General features: G+C 38.5%; 1 protein-coding gene across 5 annotated transcripts in view; it reads left to right on the top strand.

The window, feature by feature from the left end:
* LOC118371316 (protocadherin-11 X-linked-like) overlaps positions 1-22,719 on the top strand; it is a 363,439-nt gene that overhangs the window by 35,879 nt on the left and 304,841 nt on the right. For all 5 annotated transcript variants that reach the window (XR_008086991.1, XR_008086990.1, XR_008086989.1 and 2 more), the window contains exon 3: positions 19,472-21,958. Coding sequence is in view for 2 of the 5 variants with exons in the window: in XM_052487383.1 (XP_052343343.1) it covers positions 19,472-21,958 (2,487 nt within the window). In the remaining 3 variants the exon portion in view is untranslated. The remainder of the gene's footprint in view (positions 1-19,471; positions 21,959-22,719) is intronic.

Here is a 22,719-nt window from a genome sequence, read left to right as displayed (position 1 = left end):
CATCTTCTACAGAATTCATCTTCTACAGAACTCATCTTCTACAGAACTCATCTTCCACAGAACTCATCTTCTACTAGAACTCATCTTCTACTAGAACTCATCTTCTACAGAACTCATCTTCTATTAGAACTCATCTTCTACAGAACTCATCTTCTACAGAACTCATCTTCTATTAGAACTCATCTTCTACTAGAACTCATCTTCTACAGAACTCATCTTCTACTAGAACTCATCTTCTACAGAACTCATCTTCTACTAGAACTCATCTTCTACTAGAAATCATCTTCTACAGAACTAATCTTCTATTAGAACTCATCTTCCACTAGAACTCATCTTCCACAGAACTCATCTTCTACTAGAACTCATCTTCTACTAGAACTCATCTTCTACAGAACTCATCTTCTACAGAACTCATCTTCTACTAGAACTCATCTTCTACTAGAAATCATCTTCTACAGAACTCATCTTCTATTAGAACTCATCTTCCACTAGAACTCATCTTCCACAGAACTCATCTTCTACTAGAACTCATCTTCTACTAGAACTCATCTTCTATTAGAACTCATCTTCTATTAGAACTCATCTTCTACAGAACTCATCTTCTACAGAACTTATCTTCTACAGAACTCATCTTCTACTAGAACTCATCTTCTATTTGAACTCATCTTCTACAGAACTCATCTTCTACAGAACTCATCTTCCACTAGAACTCATCTTCTATTGGAACTCATCTTCCATTAGAACTCATCTTCCACTAGAACTCATCTTCTACAGAACTCATCTTCTACGAGAACTCATCTTCTACTAGAACTCATCTTCTATTAGAACTCATCTTCTATTAGAACTCATCTTCTATTAGAACTAATCTTCTATTGGAACTCATCTTCTATTAGAACTCATCTTCTACTAGAACTCATCTTCTATTAGAACTCTTCTTCTACAGAACTCATCTTCTATTTGAACTCATCTTCTACTAGAACTCATCTTCTACTAGAAATCATCTTCTACAGAACTCATCTTCTACTAGAACTCATCTTCTACAGAACTCATCTTCTACTAGAACTCATCTTCTACTAGAACTCATCTTCTACAGAACTCATCTTCTACTAGAACTCATCTTCTACTAGAACTCATCTTCTACTAGAACTCATCTTCTATAGAACTCATCTTCTACTAGAACTCATCTTCTACAGAACTCATCTTCTACTAGAACTCATCTTCTATTAGAACTCATCTTCCACTAGAACTCATCTTCTACAGAACTCATCTTCTACTAGAACTCATCTTCTACTAGAACTCATCTTCTACTAGAACTCATCTTCTACAGAACTCATCTTCTACTAGAACTAATCTTCCACTGGAACTAATCTTCTATTAGAACTCATCTTCTATTAGAACTCATCTTCCACAAGAACTCATCTTCTACAGAACTCATCTTCTACTAGAACTCATCTTCTATTAGACCTCATCTTCTATTAGAACTCATCTTCTATTAGAACTCATCTTCTACAGAACTCATCTTCCACTAGAACTCATCTTTTACTAGAACTCATCTTCTACAGAACTCATCTTCTACAGAACTCATATTCTACTAGAACTCATCTTCTACTAGAACTCATCTGCTACTAGAACTCATATTCTATTAGAACTCATATTCTATTAGAACTCATCTTCCACTAGAACTCATCTTCTACTAGAACTCATCTTCTATTAGAACTCATCTTCTATTAGAACTCATCTTCTATTAGAACTCATCTTCTATTAGAACTCATCTTCCACTAGAACTCATCTTCTACTAGAACTAATCTTCCACTAGAACTCATCTTCCACTAGAACTCATCTTCTACAGAACTCATCTTCCACTAGAACTCATCTTCTACTAGAAATCATCTTCTATTAGAACTCATCTTCTACTAGAACTCATCTTCTACTAGAACTCATATTCTACTATAACTCATCTTGTTATTGGAACTCATCTTCTACTAGAACTCATCTTCTATTAGAACTCATCTTCTACAGAACTCATCTTCGACTAGAACTCATCTTCTACAGAACTCATCTTCTATTAGAACTCATCTTCTATTAGAACTCATCTTCCACTAGAACTCATCTTCTATTAGAACTCATCTTCTACAGAACTCATCTTCGACTAGAACTCATCTTCTACAGAACTCATCTTCTACAGAACTCATCTTCTATTAGAACTCATCTTCTACAGAACTCATCTTCTATTAGAACTCATCTTCTACTAGAACTCATCTTCTACAGAACTCATCTTCTACTAGAACTCATCTTCTATATAACTCATCTTCCACAGAACTCATCTTCTACAGAACTCATCTTCTACTAGCACTCATCTACTACAGAACTCATCTTCTACTAGAACTCATCTTCTACAGAACTCATCTTCTATTAGAACTCATCTTCCACTAGAACTCATCTGCTATTAGAACTCATCTTCCACTAGAACTCATCTTCTACTAGAACTCATCTACTACAGAACTCATCTTCTACTAGAACTCATCTTCTACAGAACTCATCTTCTACGAGAACTCTTCTTCCACTAGAACTCATCTGCTATTAGAACTCATCTTCCACTAGAACTCATCTTCTACAGAACTCATCTTCTACTAGAACTCATCTTCCACTAGAACTCATCTTCTATTAGAACTCATATTCTATTAGAACTCATCTTCTGTGAGAACTCATCTTCCACTAGAACTCATCTTCTACTAGAACTAATCTTCCACTAGAACTCATCTTCCACTAGAACTCATCTTCTACAGAACTCATCTTCTACTAGAACTAATCTTCTACAGAACTCATCTTCTACTAGAACTCATCTTCTACAGAACTCATCTTCTATTAGAACTCATCTTCTACGAGAACTCATCTTCTACTAGAACTCATCTTCTACTAGAACTCATCTTCTACAGAACTCATCTTCTACAGAACTCATCTTATATTAGAACTCATCTTCTACTAGAACTCATCTTCTACATAACTCATCTTCTACTAGAACTCATCTTCTACAGAACTCATCTTCTACAGAACTCATCTTCCACTAGAACTCATCTTCTATTAGAACTCATCTTCTACTAGAACTCATCTTCTACTAGAACTCATCTTCTACAGAACTCATCTTCTACTAGAACTCATCTTCTACTAGAACTCATCTTCTACGAGAACTCATCTTCTACAGAACTCATCTTCTACTAGAACTCATCTTCTACAGAACTCATCTTCTACGAGAACTCATCTTCTACAGAACTCATCTTCTACTAGAACTCATCTTCTACAGAACTCATCTTCTACATAACTCATCTTCTACTAGAACTCATCTTCTACTAGAACTCATCTTCTACAGAACTCATCTTCTACAGAACTCATCTTCCACTAGAACTCATCTTCCATTGGAACTCATCTTCCATTAGAACTCATCTTCCACTAGAACTCATCTTCTACTAGAACTAATCTTCCACTAGAACTCATCTTCCACTAGAACTCATCTTCTACAGAACTCATCTTCTACTAGAACTAATCTTCTACAGAACTCATCTTCTACTAGAACTCATCTTCTACGAGAACTCATCTTCTATTAGAACTCATCTTCTACTAGAACTCATCTTCTACAGAACTCATCTTCTACTAGAACTCATCTTCAATAGAACTCATCTTCTACTAGAACTCATCTTCTACAGAACTCATCTTCTACGGAACTCATCTTCCACTAGAACTCATCTTCTATTAGAACTCATCTTCTATTAGAACTCATCTTCCACTAGAACTCATCTTCTACAGAACTCATCTACTAGAACTCATCTTCCACTAGAACTCATCTTCTACAGAACTCATCTTCCACTAGAACTCATCTTCTATTGGAACTCATCTTCCATTAGAACTCATCGTCCACTAGAACTCATCTTCCACAGAACTCATCTTCTATTAGAACTCATCTTCCACGAGAACTCATCTTCCACTAGAACTCATCTTCTACAGAACTCATCTTCCACTAGAACTCATCTTCTACAGAGCTCATCTTCTACTAGAACTCATCTTCTACTAGAAATCATCTTCTACAGAACTCATCTTCTACTAGAACTCATCTTCTATAGAACTCATCTTCTACTAGAAATCATCTTCTATTGGAACTCATCTTCTAGAACTCATCTTCCACTAGAACTCATCTTCTACAGAACTCATCTTCCACTAGAACTCATCTTCTATTGGAACTCATCTTCTACAGAACTCATCTTCTACTAGAACTCATCTTCTACGAGAACTCATCTTCTACAGAACTCATCTTCTACTAGAACTCATCTTCTACAGAACTCATCTTCTACTAGAACTCATCTTCTACTAGAACTCATCTTCTATAGAACTCATCTTCTACTAGAACTCATCTTCTACAGAACTCATCTTCTACTAGAACTCATCTTCTACAGAACTCATCTTCTATTAGAACTCATCTTCTACTAGAACTCATCTTCTACAGAACTCATCTTCTACTAGAACTCATCTTCTACAGAACTCATCTTCCACGGAACTCATCTTCCACTAGAACTCATCTTCTATTAGAACTCATCTTCTACAGAACTCATCTTCTACGAGAACTCATCTTCTACAGAACTCATCTTCTACAGAACTCATCTTCCACTAGAACTCATCTTCTATTAGAACTCATCTTCTACTAGAACTCATCTTCAATAGAACTCATCTTCTACTAGAACTCATCTTCTACAGAACTCATCTTCTACGGAACACATCTTCCACTAGAACTCATCTTCTATTGGAACTCATCTTCCATTAGAACTCATCTTCCACTAGAACTAATCTTCCACAGAACTCATCTTCTATTAGAACTCATCTTCCACGAGAACTCATCTTCTATAGAACTCATCTGCTACTAGAACTCATATTCTATAGAACTCATCTTCTACTAGAACTCATCTTCTACAGAACTCATCTTCTACTAGAACTCATCTTCTACAGAACTCATCTTCTACTAGAAATCATCTTCTACAGAACTCATCTTCCACGGAACTCATCTTCCACTAGAACTCATCTTCTATTAGAACTCATCTTCTACTAGAACTCATCTTCTACAGAACTCATCTTCTACTAGAACTCATCTTCTACAGAACTCATCTTCCACGGAACTCATCTTCCACTAGAACTCATCTTCTATTAGAACTCATCTTCTACAGAACTCATCTTCTACGAGAACTCATCTTCTACAGAACTCATCTTCTACAGAACTCATCTTCCACTAGAACTCATCTTCTATTAGAACTCATCTTCTACTAGAACTCATCTTCAATAGAACTCATCTTCTACTAGAACTCATCTTCTACAGAACTCATCTTCTACGGAACTCATCTTCCACTAGAACTCATCTTCTATTGGAACTCATCTTCCATTAGAACTCATCGTCCACTAGAACTCATCTTCCACAGAACTCATCTTCTATTAGAACTCATCTTCCACTAGAACTCATCTTCTATAGAACTCATCTGCTACTAGAACTCATATTCTATAGAACTCATCTTCTACTAGAACTCATCTTCTACAGAACTCATCTTCTACTAGAACTCATCTTCTACAGAACTCATCTTCTACTAGAAATCATCTTCTACAGAACTCATCTTCTACTAGAACTCATCTTCTATAGAACTCATCTTCTACTAGAACTCATCTTCTATTAGAACTCATCTTCTACTAGAACTCATCTTCTACAGAACTCATCTTCTACTAGAACTCATCTTTACAGAACTCATCTTCTACTAGAAATCATCTTCTACAGAACTCATCTTCCACGAGAACTCATCTTCTACTAGAACTCATCTTCTATAGAACTCATCTTCTACTAGAACTCATATTCTATAGAACTCATCTTCTATAGAACTCATCTTCTACTAGAACTCATATTCTACAAGCACTCATCTTCTACTGGAACTCATCTTCTATTAGAACTCATCTTCTACTAGAACTCATCTTCTACAGAACTCATCTTCTACTAGAAATAATCTTCTACAGAACTCATCTTCTACTAGAACTCATCTTCTATATAACTCATCTTCTACTAGAACTCATCTTCTACAGAACTCATCTTCTACTAGAACTCATCTTCTATAGAACTCATCTTCTATTAGAACTCATCTTCTACAGAACTCATCTTCTATAAGAACTCATCTTCTACTAGAACTCATCTTCATATTCTATTAGAACTCATCTTCCACTAGAACTCATCTTCTACTAGAACTAATCTTCCACTGGAACTCATCTTCTATCTTTAGAACTCATCTTCCATTAGAACTCATCTTCTACTAGAACTCATCTTCCACAGAACTCATCTTCTATTAGAACTCATCTTCCACGAGAACTCATCTTCTACTAGAACTCATCTTCTATAGAACTCATCTTCTACAGAGAACTCATCTTCTACTAGAACTCATCTTCTACTAGAAATCATCTTCTACAGAACTCATCTTCTACTAGAACTCATCTTCTACTAGAAATCATCTTCTATTAGAACTCATCTTCCACGAGAACTCATCTTCCACTAGAACTCATCTTCTACAGAACTCATCTTCCACTAGAACTCATCTTCTATTGGAACTCATCTTCTACAGAACTCATCTTCTACGAGAACTCATCTTCTACAGAACTCATCTTCTACTAGAACTCATCTTCTACAGAACTCATCTTCTATTAGAACTCATCTTCTACTAGAACTCATCTTCTATAGAACTCATCTTCTACTAGAACTCATCTTCTACAGAACTCATCTTCTATTAGAACTCATCTTCTACTAGAACTCATCTTCTACAGAACTCATCTTCTACTAGAACTCATCTTCTACAGAACTCATCTTCCACGGAACTCATCTTCCACTAGAACTCATCTTCTATTAGAACTCATCTTCTACAGAACTCATCTTCTACGAGAACTCATCTTCTACAGAACTCATCTTCTACAGAACTCATCTTCTACTAGAACTCATCTTCTACAGAACTCATCTTCTACTAGAACTCATCTTCAATAGAACTCATCTTCTACTAGAACTCATCTTCTACAGAACTCATCTTCTACGGAACTCATCTTCCACTAGAACTCATCTTCTATTGGAACTCATCTTCCATTAGAACTCATCGTCCACTAGAACTCATCTTCCACAGAACTCATCTTCTATTAGAACTCATCTTCCACGAGAACTCATCTTCTACTCGAACTCATCTTCTATGGAACTCATCTGCTACTAGAACTCATCTTCTATAGAACTCATCTTCTACTAGAACTCATCTTCTACAGAACTCATCTTCTACTAGAACTCATCTTCTACAGAACTCATCTTCTACTAGAAATCATCTTCTACAGAACTCATCTTCTACTAGAACTCATCTTCTATAGAACTCATCTTCTACTAGAAATCATCTTCTATTGGAACTCATCTTCTAGAACTCATCTTCTACATAACTCATCTTCTACTAGAACTCATCTTTACAGAACTCATCTTCTACTAGAAATCATCTTCTACAGAACTCATCTTCCACGAGAACTCATCTTCTACTAGAACTCATCTTCTATAGAACTCATCTTCTACTAGAACTCATATTCTATAGAACTCATCTTCTACTAGAACTCATCTTCTACTAGAACTCATATTCTACAAGCACTCATCTTCTACTGGAACTCATCTTCTATTAGAACTCATCTTCTACTAGAACTCATCTTCTACATAACTCATCTTCTACTAGAAATCATCTTCTACAGAACTCATCTTCTACTAGAACTCATCTTCTATATAACTCATCTTCTACTAGAACTCATCTTCTACAGAACTCATCTTACACTAGAACTCATCTTCTATTAGAACTCATCTTCTACAGAACTCATCTTCTACTAGAAATCATCTTCTACAGAACTCATCTTCTACTAGAACTCATCTTCTACTAGAACTCATCTTCTACAGAACTCATCTTACACTAGAACTCATCTGCTACTAGAACTCATCTTCTACTAGAAATCATCTTCTACAGAACTCATCTTCTACTAGAACTCATGTTCTACTAGAACTCATCTTCTACAGAACTCATCTTCACACTAGAACTCATCTGCTACTAGAACTCATCTTCTACTAGAAATCATCTTCTACAGAACTCATCTTCTACTAGAACTCATCTGCTACTAGAACTCATCTTCTACAGAACTCATCTTCTACTAGAACTCATCTTCTACAGAACTCATCTTCTACAGAACTCATCTTCTACAGAACTCATCTTCTACTAGAACTCATCTTCTATTAGAACTCATCTTCTACTAGAACTCATCTTCTATATAACTCATCTTCTACTAGAACTCATCTTCTACAGAACTCATCTTCTACTAGAACTCATCTTCTACAGAACTCATCTTACACTAGAACTCATCTTCTATTATAACTCATCTTCTATTAGAACTCATCTTCTACAGAACTCATCTTCTATAAGCACTCATCTTCTACTAGAACTCATCTTCATATTCTATTAGAACTCATCTTCCACTAGAACTCATCTTCTACTAGAACTAATCTTCCACTGGAACTAATCTTCTATTAGAACTCATCTTCCACAAGAACTCATCTTCTACAGAACTCATCTTCTACTAGAACTCATCTTCTATTAGAACTCATCATCTACTAGAACTCATCTTCTACAGAACTCATCTTCTACTAGGACTCATCTTCTACTAGGACTCATCTTCTACAGAACTCATCTTCTATTAGAACTCATCTTCGACAGAACTCATCTTCTACAGAACTCATCTTCTACTGGAACTCATGTTCTACAGAACTCATCTTCTACTAGAACTCATCTTCTACAGAACTCATCTTCTACAAGAACTCATCTTCTATAGAACTCATCTTCTACTAGAACTCATCTTCTACAGAACTCATCTTCTACGAGAACTCATCTTCTACAGAACTCATCTTCTACAGAACTCATCTTCCACTAGAACTCATCTTCTATTAGAACTCATCTTCTACTAGAACTCATCTTCTACGGAACTCATCGTCCACTAGAACTCATCTTCCACAGAACTCATCTTCTATTAGAACTCATCTTCCACGAGAACTCATATTCTATGAGAACTCATCTTCTATAGAACTCATCTTCTACTAGAACTCATCTTCTATAGAACTCATCTTCTACTAGAACTCATCTTCTACAGAACTCATCTTCTACTAGAACTCATCTTCTACAGAACTCATCTTCTACTAGAACTCATCTTCTACAGAACTCATCTTCTACTAGAACTCATCTTCTAGAACTCATCTTCAGAACTCATCTTCTACTAGAACTCATCTTCTACAGAACTCATATTCTATGAGAACTCATCTTCTATAGAACTCATCTGCTACTAGAACTCATCTTCTATAGAACTCATCTTCTACTAGAACTCATCTTCTACAGAACTCATCTTCTACTAGAACTCATCTTCTACAGAACTCATCTTCTACTAGAACTCATCTTCTATAGAACTCATCTTCTACTAGAAATCATCTTCTATTGGAACTCATCTTCTAGAACTCATCTTCCACTAGAACTCATCTTCCACAGAACTCATCTTCTATTAGAACTCATCTTCCACGAGAACTCATCTTCTACTAGAACTCATCTTCTATAGAACTCATCTTCTACTAGAACTCATATTCTATAGAACTCATCTTCTACTAGAACTCATCTTCTACTAGAACTCATATTCTACAAGAACTCATCTTCTACAGAACTCATCTTCTATTAGAACTCATCTTCTACTAGAACTCATCTTCTACAGAACTCATCTTCCACTAGAACTCATCTTCTACTAGAACTAATCTTCCACTGGAACTAATCTTCTATTAGAACTCATCTTCCACAAGAACTCATCTTCTACAGAACTCATCTTCTACTAGAACTCATCTTCTATTAGAAATCATCTACTAGAACTCATCTTCCACTAGAACTCATCTTCCACAGAACTCATCTTCTATTAGAACTCATCTTCCACGAGAACTCATCTTCTACTAGAACTCATCTTCTATAGAACTCATCTTCTACTAGAACTCATATTCTATAGAACTCATCTTCTACTAGAACTCATCTTCTACTAGAACTCATATTCTACAAGCACTCATCTTCTACTGGAACTCATCTTCTATTAGAACTCATCTTCTACTAGAACTCATCTTCTACAGAACTCATCTTCCACTAGAACTCATCTTCTACTAGAACTAATCTTCCACTGGAACTAATCTTCTATTAGAACTCATCTTCCAAGAACAAGAACTCATCTTCTACAGAACTCATCTTCTACTAGAACTCATCTTCTATTAGAACTCATCATCTACTAGAACTCATCTTCTACAGAACTCATCTTCTACTAGGACTCATCTTCTACTAGGACTCATCTTCTACAGAACTCATCTTCTATTAGAACTCATCTTCTACAGAACTCATCTTCTACAGAACTCATCTTCTACTGGAACTCATGTTCTACAGAACTCATCTTCTACTAGAACTCATCTTCTACAGAACTCATCTTCTACAAGAACTCATCTTCTATAGAACTCATCTTCTACTAGAACTCATCTTCTACAGAACTCATCTTCTATGAGAACTCATCTTCTATTAGAACTCATCTTCTACTAGAACTCATCTTCTACAGAACTCATCTTCTACAGAACTCATCTTCTACTAGAACTCATCTTCTACAGAACTCATCTTCTACTAGAACTCATCTTCTATTAGAACTCATCTTCTATAGAACTCATCTTCTACTAGAACTCATCTTCTACAGAACTCATCTTCTATGAGAACTCATCTTCTATTAGAACTCATCGTCTACTCGAACTCATCTTCTACAGAACTCATCTTCTACTAGAACTCATCTTCTACTAGAACTCATCTTCTACTAGAACTCATCTTTTACTAGAACTCATCATCTACGGTCCTCATCTTCTACTAGAACTCATCATCTACTAGAACTCATCATCTACTAGAACTCATCTTCTACAGAACTCATCTTCTACTAGAACTCATCTTCTACTAGGACTCATCTTCTACAGAACTCATCTTCTATTAGAACTCATCTTCTACAGAACTCATCTTCTACAGAACTCATCTTCTACTGGAACTCATCTTCTACAGAACTCATCTTCTACTAGAACTCATCTTCTACAGAACTCATCTTCTATGAGAACTCATCTTCTATTAGAACTCATCTACAGAACTCATCTTCTACAGAACTCATCTTCTACAGAACTCATCTTCTACTAGAACTCATCTTCTACAGAACTCATCTTCATATTCTATTAGAACTCATCTTCCACTAGAACTCATCTTCTACTAGAACTCATCTTCTACAGAACTCATCTTCATATTCTATTAGAACTCATCTTCCACTAGAACTCATCTTCTACTAGAACTCATCTTCTACAGAACTCATATTCTACTAGAACTCATCTTCTACAGAACTCATCTTCTACTAGAACTCATCTTCTACAGAACTCATCTTCTACTAGAACTCATCTTCTATAGAACTCATCTTCTACTAGAACTCATCTTCTATTGGAACTCATCTTCTAGAACTCATCTTCCACTAGAACTCATCTTCTACAGAACTCATCTTCTACTAGAACTCATCTTCTATTGGAACTCATCTTCCATTAGAACTCATCTTCTACTAGAACTCATCTTCCACAGAACTCATCTTCTATTAGAACTCATCTTCTACGAGAACTCATCTTCTACTAGAACTCATCTTCTATAGAACTCATCTTCTATTAGAACTCATCTTCTATAGAACTCATCTTCTACTAGAACTCATCTTCTACATAACTCATCTTCTACTAGAACTCATCTTCTACAGAACTCATCTTCTACTAGAAATCATCTTCTACAGAACTCATCTTCCACTAGAACTCATCTTCTATTGGAACTCATCTTCCATTAGAACTCATCTTCACTAGAACTCATCTTCCACAGAACTCATCTTCTATTAGAACTCATCTTCACTAGAACTCATCTTCTACTAGAACTCATCTTCTATAGAACTCATCTTCTACTAGAACTCATATTCTATAGAACTCATCTTCTACTAGAACTCATCTTCTATTATAACTCATCTTCTATCAGAACTCATCTTCTACAGAACTCATCTTCTATAAGCACTCATCTTCTACTAGAACTCATCTTCATATTCTATTAGAACTCATCTTCCACTAGAACTCATCTTCTACTAGAACTAATCTTCCACTGGAACTAATCTTCTATTAGAACTCATCTTCCACAAGAACTCATCTTCTACAGAACTCATCTTCTACTAGAACTCATCTTCTATTAGAACTCATCATCTACTGTCCTCATCTTCTACTAGAACTCATCATCTACTAGAACTCATCATCTACTAGAACTCATCTTCTACAGAACTCATCTTCTACTAGGACTCATCTTCTACTAGGACTCATCTTCTACAGAACTCATCTTCTATTAGAACTCATCTTCTACAGAACTCATCTTCTACAGAACTCATCTTCTACTGGAACTCATGTTCTACAGAACTCATCTTCTACTAGAACTCATCTTCTACAGAACTCATCTTCTACAAGAACTCATCTTCTACTAGAACTCATCTTCTACTAGAACTCATCTTCTATCAGAACTCATCTTCTACTAGAACTCATCATCTACGGTCCTCATCTTCTACTAGAACTCATCATCTACTAGAACTCATCATCTACTAGAACTCATCTTCTACAGAACTCATCTTCTACTAGGACTCATCTTCTACTAGGACTCATCTTCTACAGAACTCATCTTCTATTAGAACTCATCTTCTACAGAACTCATCTTCTACAGAACTCATCTTCTACTGGAACTCATGTTCTACAGAACTCATCTTCTACTAGAACTCATCTTCTACAGAACTCATCTTCTACAAGAACTCATCTTCTATAGAACTCATCTTCTACTAGAACTCATCTTCTACAGAACTCATCTTCTATGAGAACTCATCTTCTATTAGAACTCATCTTCTACTAGAACTCATCTTCTACAGAACTCATCTTCTACAGAACTCATCTTCTACTAGAACTCATCTTCTACAGAACTCATCTTCTACTAGAACTCATCTTCTACTAGAACTCATCTTCTACTAGAACTCATCTTCTACAGAACTCATCTTCTATGAGAACTCATCTTCTATTAGAACTCATCGTCTACTCGAACTCATCTTCTACAGAACTCATCTTCTACTAGAACTCATCTTCCACAAGAACTCATCTTCTACAGAACTCATCTTCTACTAGAACTCATCTTCTACTAGAACTCATCTTCTATTAGAACTCATCTTCTATTAGAACTCATCTTCTATTAGAACTAATCTTCTACAGAACTCATCTTCTACTAGAACTCATCTTCTACTAGAACTCATCTTTTACTAGAACTCATCTTCTACAGAACTCATCTTCTACAGAACTGATATTCTACTAGAACTCATCTTCTACTAGAACTCATATTCTATTAGAACTCATCTTCTACTAGAACCCATCTTCTACTAGAACTCATCTTCTACTAGAACTCGTCTTCTACTAGAACTCGTCTTCTCCTAGAACTCATCTTCTACTAGAACTCATCTGCTACTAGAACTCATCTTCTATTAGAACTCATCTTCTTCAGAACTCATCTTCTATTAGAACACATCTTCTACTACAACTCATCTTCTACTAGAACTCATCTTTTACTAGGACTCATCTTCTACGGTCCTCATCTTCTACGAGAAGTCATCATCTACTAGAACTCATCATCTACGGTCCTCATCTTCTACTAGAACTCATCATCTACTAGAACTCATCTTCTACAGAACTCATCTTCTACTAGAACTCATCTTCTACTAGAACTCATCTTCTACAGAACTCATCTTCTATTAGAACTCATCTTCTACAGAACTCATCTTCTACAGAACTCATCTTCTACAGAACTCATATTCTATTAGAACTCATCTTCTATTAGAACTCATCTTCTACAGAACTCATCTTCTATTAGAACTCATCTTCTACAGAACTCATCTTCTACTAGAACTCATCTTCTATGAGAACTCATCTTCTACTAGAACTCATCTTCTACTAGAACTAATCTTCTACAGAACTCATCTTCTACTGGAACTCATCTTCTACAGAACTCATCTTCTATTAGAACTCATCTTCTACTAGAACTCATCTTCTACAGAACTCATCCATCTTCTACTGGAACTCATCTTCTACAGAACTCATCTTCTACAGAACTCATCTTCCACTAGAACTCATATTCTATTGGAACTCATCTTCCATTAGAACTCATCTTCCACTAGAACTCATCTTCTACAGAACTCATCTTCTACTAGAACTCATCTTCTACTAGAACTCATCTTCTATTAGAACTCATCTTCTATTAGAACTCATCTTCTACTAGAACTCATATTCTACAAGCACTCATCTTCTACTAGAACTCATCTTCATATTCTATTAGAACTCATCTTCCACTAGAACTCATCTTCTAGAACTCATCTTCTACTAGAACTCATCTTCTACTAGAACTCATCTTCTACTAGAACTCATCTTCTACTAGAACTCATCTTCTATTAGAACTCATCTTCTATTAGAACTCATCTTCTACTAGAACTCATATTCTACAAGCACTCATCTTCTACTAGAACTCATCTTCATATTCTATTAGAACTCATCTTCCACTAGAACTCATCTTCTACAGAACTCATATTCTATTGGAACTCATCTTCCATTAGAACTCATCTTCCACTAGAACTCATCTTCTACAGAACTCATCTTCTACTAGAACTAATCTTCCACATGGAACTAATCTTCTATTAGAACTCATCTTCTATTAGAACTCATCTTCTACTAGAACTCATCTTCTACAGAACTCATCTTCTATGAGAACTCATCTTCTATTAGAACTCATCTTCTACTAGAACTCATCTTCTACAGAACTCATCTTCTACAGAACTCATCTTCTACTAGAACTCATCTTCTACTAGAACTCATCTTCTACTAGAACTCATCTTCTACTAGAACTCATCTTCTACTAGAACTCATCTTCTATAGAACTCATCTTCTACTAGAACTCATCTTCTACAGAACTCATCTTCTATGAGAACTCATCTTCTATTAGAACTCATCGTCTACTCGAACTCATCTTCTACAGAACTCATCTTCTACTAGAACTCATCTTCAGAACTCATCTTCTACTGGAACTCATCTTCTACTAGAACTCATCTTCTATAGAACTCATCTTCCACAAGAACTCATCTTCTACAGAACTCATCTTCTACTAGAACTCATCTTCTACAGAACTCATCTTCTACAGAATGTAAAGTGGCTGTTCCACTGAATGTCATAAGGTGAATGCACCAATTTGTAAGTCGCTCTGGATAAGAGCGTCTGCTAAATGACTTAAATGTAAATGTAAATGTCTATTAGAACTCATCTTCTATTAGAACTCATCTTCTATTAGAACTCATCTTCTACAGAACTCTTATTCTATTAGGACTCATCTTCTACAGAACTCATCTTCTACAGAACTCATCTTCTATTAGAACTCATCTTCTACAGAACTCATATTCTATTAGGACTCATCTTCTACAGAACTCATCTTCTACAGAACTCATCTTCTATTAGAACTCATCTTCTACAGAACTCATCTTCTATTAGAACTCATCTTCTACAATAACTCATCTTCTACTAGAACTCATCTTCTGCAGAACTCATCTTCTACTAGAACTCATCTTCTACAGAACTCATCTTCTACTAGAACTCATCTTCTACTGAACTCATCTTCTATTAGAACTCATCTTCTACTAGAACTGATCTTCTACAGAACTCATCTTCTACTAGAACTGATCTTCTACAGAACTCATCTTCTACTAGAACTGATCTTCTACAGAACTCATCTTCCACAGAACTCATCTTCTATTAGAACTCATCTTCTTCAGAACTCATCATCTACGGTCCTCATCTTCTACTAGAACTCATCATCTACTAGAACTCGTCTTCTACGGTCCTCATCTTCTACTAGAACTCATCATCTACTAGAACTCATCTTCTATTAGAACTCATCTTCTATTAGAACTCATCTTCTATTAGAACTCATCTTCTACAGAACTCATCTTCTACTCGAACTCATCTTCTATTAGAACTCATCTTCTATTAGAACTCATCTTCTATTAGAACTCATCTTCTATTAGAACTCATCTTCTACAGAACTCATCTTCTACTAGAACTCATCTTCTATTAGAACTCATCTTCTATTAGAACTCATCTTCTACTAGAACTCATCTTCTATTAGAACTCATCTTCTACTAGAACTCATCTTCTATTAGAACTCATCTTCTACTGGAACTCATCTTCTACTAGAACTCATCTTCTATTAGAACTCATCTTCTACTAGAACTCATCCTCTACGGTCCTCATCTTCTACTAGAACACATCTTCTACTAGAACTCATCTTCTACTGGAACTCATCTTCCATTAGAACTCATCTTCCACTAGAACTCATCTTCTACAGAACTCATCTTCTACGAGAACTCATCTTCTACTAGAACTCATCTTCTATTAGAACTCATCTTCTATTAGAACTCATCTTCTATTAGAACTAATCTTCTATTGGAACTCATCTTCTATTAGAACTCATCTTCTACTAGAACTCATCTTCTACTAGAACTCATCTTCTATTAGAACTCTTCTTCTACAGAACTCATCTTCTATTTGAACTCATCTTCTACTAGAACTCATCTTCTACTAGAACTCATCTTCTAGAACTCATCTTCTATTAGAACTCATCTTCTACTAGAACTCATCTTCTATTAGAACTCATCTTCTACTAGAACTCATCTTCTACTAGAACTCATCTTCTATTAGAACTCATCTTCTATTAGAACTCATCTTCTATTAGAACTCATCTTCTACTGGAACTCATCTTCTACTAGAACTCATCTTCTATTAGAACTCATCTTCTACTAGAACTCATCCTCTACGGTCCTCATCTTCTACTAGAACACATCTTCTACTAGAACTCATCTTCTACTGGAACTCATCTTCTACTAGAACTCATCTTCTATTAGGACTCATCTTCTATTAGGACTCATCTTCCACTAGAACTCATCTTCTACTAGAACTCATCTTCTACTCGAACTCATTTTCTACTAGAACTCATCTTCTACTCAAACTCATCTTCTACTAGAACTCATCTTCTACTCGAACTCATTTTCTACTAGAACTCATCTTCTTTTAGAACTCATCTTCTACTAGAACTCATTGTTACTGGATGGTCATTGTTCTTGCTCTCCAGTCTTTTGTTGAGTTATGTCTCAGACCGTAGAAAGAATAGATGTATTTCAAGTCTCGATAAAGTGACCCTCCTCATTCAGGCAGTGCTGCTTTGGTTTCTGGAGCGACTTCTGTCACTTGGCAGTGGATCAGACTGGTGACAACATTCACAGCAAGTGAACCCTCAGCACCAACAACAACCATGTACAACATGTCTATGCTGCAGCTACCATGCATAGTACTGGCCTTCCGCCCACTGCCATGGTCCTTACTATATTGTTACAGGAAGGATTCTGGTTCTAAATCTACTGGGTTGTCAAGAGAACACATTTGTTTTCAATTGTACCGTTCACAGTCAGAATGTATGTATCTTCATCTCGTTTCATTGCTGTGCCTAGACAGAGTAATCTCTTACAACAGTATGTGCAGCATGAAGCTTATCTCTTTAAAGAGGCTGTTTTTTCTTGTTTTAGCATGAAACTGCTTCTGACTGAAAGACCTTCAAAGACCCTCTTTGTTTCTTAAAATGCATGTGTCTCATTTAGGTTCTTAGATTTCTCTCTCCCCCTTTCCCTCTTCCTCTCCCTATCCCTCTCCACCTCCCTCTCCACCTCCACCTCCACCTCCCTCTCCACCTCCCTCTCCACCTCCACCTCCCTCTCCACCTCCCTCTCCACCTCCCTCTCCCCCTCCACCTCCCTCTCCACCTCCCTCTCCACCTCCACCTCCCTCTCCACGTCCCTCTCTACCTCCCTATCCCCCTCCACCTCCCTCTCCACTTCCCTCTCTCCCTCTCCCTCTCCACCTCCCTCTCCACCTCCCTCTCCACCTCCCTCTCCACCTCCCTATCCCCCTCCACCTCCCTCTCCACTTCCCTCTCCCCCTCTCTCTCCCCCCTCTCTCCACCTCTCTCTCCCTCTCCACCTCCCTCTCCCTCTCCACCTCCCTCTCCATCTCCACCTCCCTCTCCATCTCCCTCTCTCCACCTCTCTACCTCCCTCTCCCCCTCCCTCTCCACCTCTCTCTCCCTCTCCACCTCCCTCTCCACCTCCCTCTCCCTCTCCACCTCCCTCTCCACCTCTATGTCTCTCTCCACCTCCCTCTCCACCTCCCTCTCTCTCCACCTCCCTCTCCCTCTCCACCTCCCTCTCTCCACCTCTCTCTCCCTCTCCACCTCCCTCTCCACCTCCACCTCCCTCTCCCTCTCCGTCTCTAAATCAAAACGATTGCAAATATGCCAGGACCCATCTTTACCACATAGATGATCTGTAATCATAAATAATAGTGCTACATTTTTTGGGGGGGAAGGCAATTACTTTGAACAGTCAGAGTCAGTTTCTCATGGGGATTACATGCATTTGTTTTCATTTTCATGAGGCTTTACTATGGCCCTACTGGTTTAGCACCCCTTGGGTGAAAGTCTGTTTAATGTGGAGTCTCTCTGTCCCTTCTAATACATAAAGCTTATCTCTGTGGCTTCACTTTCAGCTGTCTCTCTCACATATGAACTTGACATTTTGCGAGCTGTCTCCTCTATTCCAAAGTAGAAGGAAGATAGTAAAAGATCAAATTGAATCAAATTTGTGTCAAAGCAGTTCCACTGCGGAAGGCAGGGGGGCTAAAACATTATACGATGTGTGCAGATTCCGTCTGTCAGTTTCCTGTTTATAACATAAAGAATAGCTAAACGTTTTGGGTTATGGATATAACGGTGTACCTCGCTCTCAGCATCCCAACCGTATTTCGGTAATAAGTGGATCTTTTCCTCTGGATTTAATCTTCAAGCAAATATTTTGAGAACATTATAGAACTTTCACAACAGTGTTTTTCTGCAATGAGAACAAACATCCTGTTGAAGCTAAAAACAAACTACATTTTATTTGAGTTAATTCTGGACAATGAAACCAGCTGTGTGAGTCTAGTGACAGTTTACAGGACAACTTGTAGACGATAGCGCTGTATAACATGACATATAAGATAGTCATGTTTCAGGTGAAATGCATATGTCCCCACAATGATGAATAACAAAGCAATGACTAGCTGCAGGATATAAAGTGCAGTAGTTTCCTCTAGTCCAGGAACACATGACTGAAACTAATTATCTGTGTTTTCATTATCCTCCTGTCTCTACAGAGTGTGAGTGAGTTTGGCCTGGACATCATCGAGACCCCAGAGGGAGACAGATGGCCTCAGCTGATCGTCCAGCAGAGCCTGGACCGCGAGCAGAAGGACACCTTCGTCATGAAGATCAAGGTGGAGGACGGAGGAACGCCACCCAAGTCCAGCACGGCCATCCTCCAGGTTACCATCTCCGACGTCAACGACAATCGACCGGTCTTCAAGGACAGTGAGGTGGAGGTGAACATCCCCGAGAACGCCCCCATAGGAACCTCCGTCACCCAACTCCACGCCACAGACGCAGACCTCGGCTCCAACGCCCAGATCCACTTCTCCTTCTCTAATCAGATCTCCTCATCCACCAAGAGGCATTTTTCCATAGACAGCACCACCGGGCTGATCACTGTCAAGCAGCCCTTAGACCGGGAGGCCACTCCAGTCCACAAACTCATTGTCCTGGCCAGCGACGGCAGCTCCACCCCCTCCAGAGCTGCTGTTATCGTCAACGTAATGGACATTAATGACAACGTTCCATCCATAGACACTCGGTACATAATGAACCTTGTAAATGGAACGGTTCTACTGTCGGAGAATGCTCCTCTCAACACAAAAATAGCCCTAATTACAGTGACGGACAAGGACTCTGATCTGAACGGAAAAGTGACTTGTTATACTGACCACGATGTTCCTTTCAGGTTAAAGCCTGTCTTTAATGACCAGTTCCTGCTGGAGACTGCGGCCCCCCTAGATTACGAAACAACCAGGGAATATGCAATTAAGATAGTAGCGTCGGATTCTGGGAAGCCTCCTTTGAACACGTCAGCGATGGTTTTAATAAAAATTAAGGACGAGAATGACAACGCTCCCATCTTCCCTCAACCTGAGATTCAGCTGTCCATACCAGAGAACAATGATCCATCCACGCAGCTCATAAAGATCAGTGCCACGGATGCCGACAGCGGACATAATGCAGAGATTATTTACTCTCTTGGCCCTGACGCTCCTGATGGGTTTAACATAGATCGACGGTCAGGTATCCTCACCGTTGGAAAACGCCTGGACAGAGAGAAGCAGGAGAAGTATTCGTTCACTGTCATGGCGAGGGACAATGGGTCTACTTCCCTGCAGAGCAATGTCACAGTGAGGTTAATAGTGCAGGACCTCAACGACAACAGCCCAGCTTTCACCCATCCTGAGTATAACTTCTACGTGCCTGAGAACCTGCCTCTGTACGGGACCGTGGGTCTGATCACCGTCACAGATTCAGACGCAGGTGACAACTCCGTCATAACACTGTCCATCCTGAACGGGAAAGACAATTTCATTATTGATCCCCAGACCGGTGTGATCAAACCCAACATCACGTTTGATAGAGAGCTGCAAAGCTCATACACTTTTATGGTGAAGGCTATAGACGGAGGGCAACCACCCAGCACTTCATACGCCAAGGTCACCATAAACGTTGTGGATGTCAATGACAATCGACCCGTTTTTGTTATCCCCTCATCCAACTACTCTTACGATCTGGTCCAGTCTACCACCAGCCCTGGGTCTGTGGTCACCAGAGTGTTCGCTATAGACAATGACACTGGCATGAATGCTGAGCTGCAGTACAGTTTCATTGGGGGATCACCAAGAGGGCTGTTTTCCATAGACAAAACAACTGGTAATATAACTCTGCAGGAGAAGATAGTCTCAGCCGATCAGGGTTTACACAGGCTAGTGGTGAAAGTCAAAGACCTGGGCCAGCCAGAGTCCTTACACGCAATCGCCCTCATTCACCTGTTCATTAACGAGACTGTATCCAACGCTACGTTCATTCTAGAGCAGCTACGTAAGAGCTTGGAGACTCCATTGGACCGTAACGTGGGAGACAGTGAGGTCACACCCCAAGCCAACGGATACGTGATTGTTGTCATCGCAATTATAGCTGGGACTATGACAGTCATCTTAGTCATCTTCGTGACGGCCTTGGTGCGCTGCCGTCAGACGCCCAGGCACAAAGTGGTGCAGAAGGGCAAGCAGAGCGGCGAGTGGGTGTCGCCCAACCAGGAGAACCGTCAAATCAAAAAGAAAAAGAAGAAAAAGAAGAGATCCCCTAAGAGCCTCCTCTTGAACTTTGTCAGCATAGAAGAATCCAAGCCTGATGATCCCAGCCAGGAGCACATTAATGGAACCCTGGACCTGCCTGTGGAGCTAGATGAGCAGACCATGGGGAAATATAACTGGGCCACTACTCCGACCACCTTCAAACCTGACAGCCCAGACTTAGCCAAGCATTACAAGTCTGCCTCCCCCCAGCCAACCTTCCAAATCAAACCAGAGACCCCGATGGCGCCCAATAAACACCACGTGATTCAGGAGCTCCCGCTGGACAACACGTTTGTGGTGGGCTGTGACTCGCACTCCAAGTGCTCCTCCACCAGCTCAGACCCGTACTCGGTCTCAGAGTGCAGCTGTCAAGGGGGATTCAAGACTCCTGGGCAAATCCACACCAGACAGGTAATTCATAACTTATTTTCTAAAGCTACCTATTGTTCCCACTCCCACTCCCTGTATCACTGTCCCTTTGTTGATAAGATGGAGGGTGATGGGTAGCAGCGGGAGGGAGCCGGGAGAATGAACCACACAAAAAGTCACATGTGCATTAATGTCATCAGCATTGAATATTGAGGAAGAATACCTCAGAGAGGAAGGAGATAAAAAAAAAAGTTTGGCCAAAGAAACTTCTTTCAAATTAAATCTATCTTTACTCCTTGAAAAAGACAGATTGTACCTCCCTTTGCTATCTTGTATTATATGTTTGTAAAAAAAAACTTTAACCTTATTTGGGTTAATGTTCCACTTTAAAGTATAATGGAGGCAGTGAAATGGTGGGAACTAGTCTTAAATTAGAATCTTAAGTGAGAAAAAGGATGGTGGCAGAGTAATAGCATGCTTGAGAATCAAGTCGGCCACGCTACTAATTGAACTCTGCCCGGGTGTATTTGCTGAGGACCAACGGATTAAAGCAGCGCTAAGCTTTTTTGATTGACACACCTGGAAAAAAAAACTAGCATGTCTGACAGACAGAGGAAAACCAAACATAGAGTGTTTGATTTGGGTTCAATCAGCTGTTCACTTTCCCCTGAAATAGTAGGAAACGTATCCCCCAAGAGTTTCCACTACAGAATAATAAGACCTCATTAAATAATCCCAGATTTCCGTTGCGTGCTGGAGATATTAAGTGGTGTCTTGACTATGGAGGCTCAGAAGGCTTTGTC

The sequence above is a fragment of the Oncorhynchus keta genome, chromosome 30 (genome assembly GCF_023373465.1).
Source record: "Oncorhynchus keta strain PuntledgeMale-10-30-2019 chromosome 30, Oket_V2, whole genome shotgun sequence".
Lineage (NCBI taxonomy): Eukaryota > Metazoa > Chordata > Actinopteri > Salmoniformes > Salmonidae > Oncorhynchus > Oncorhynchus keta.
The sequence above is the reverse complement of the archived record's forward strand: the minus strand, read 5'-3'. Positions and strand labels throughout refer to the sequence as shown.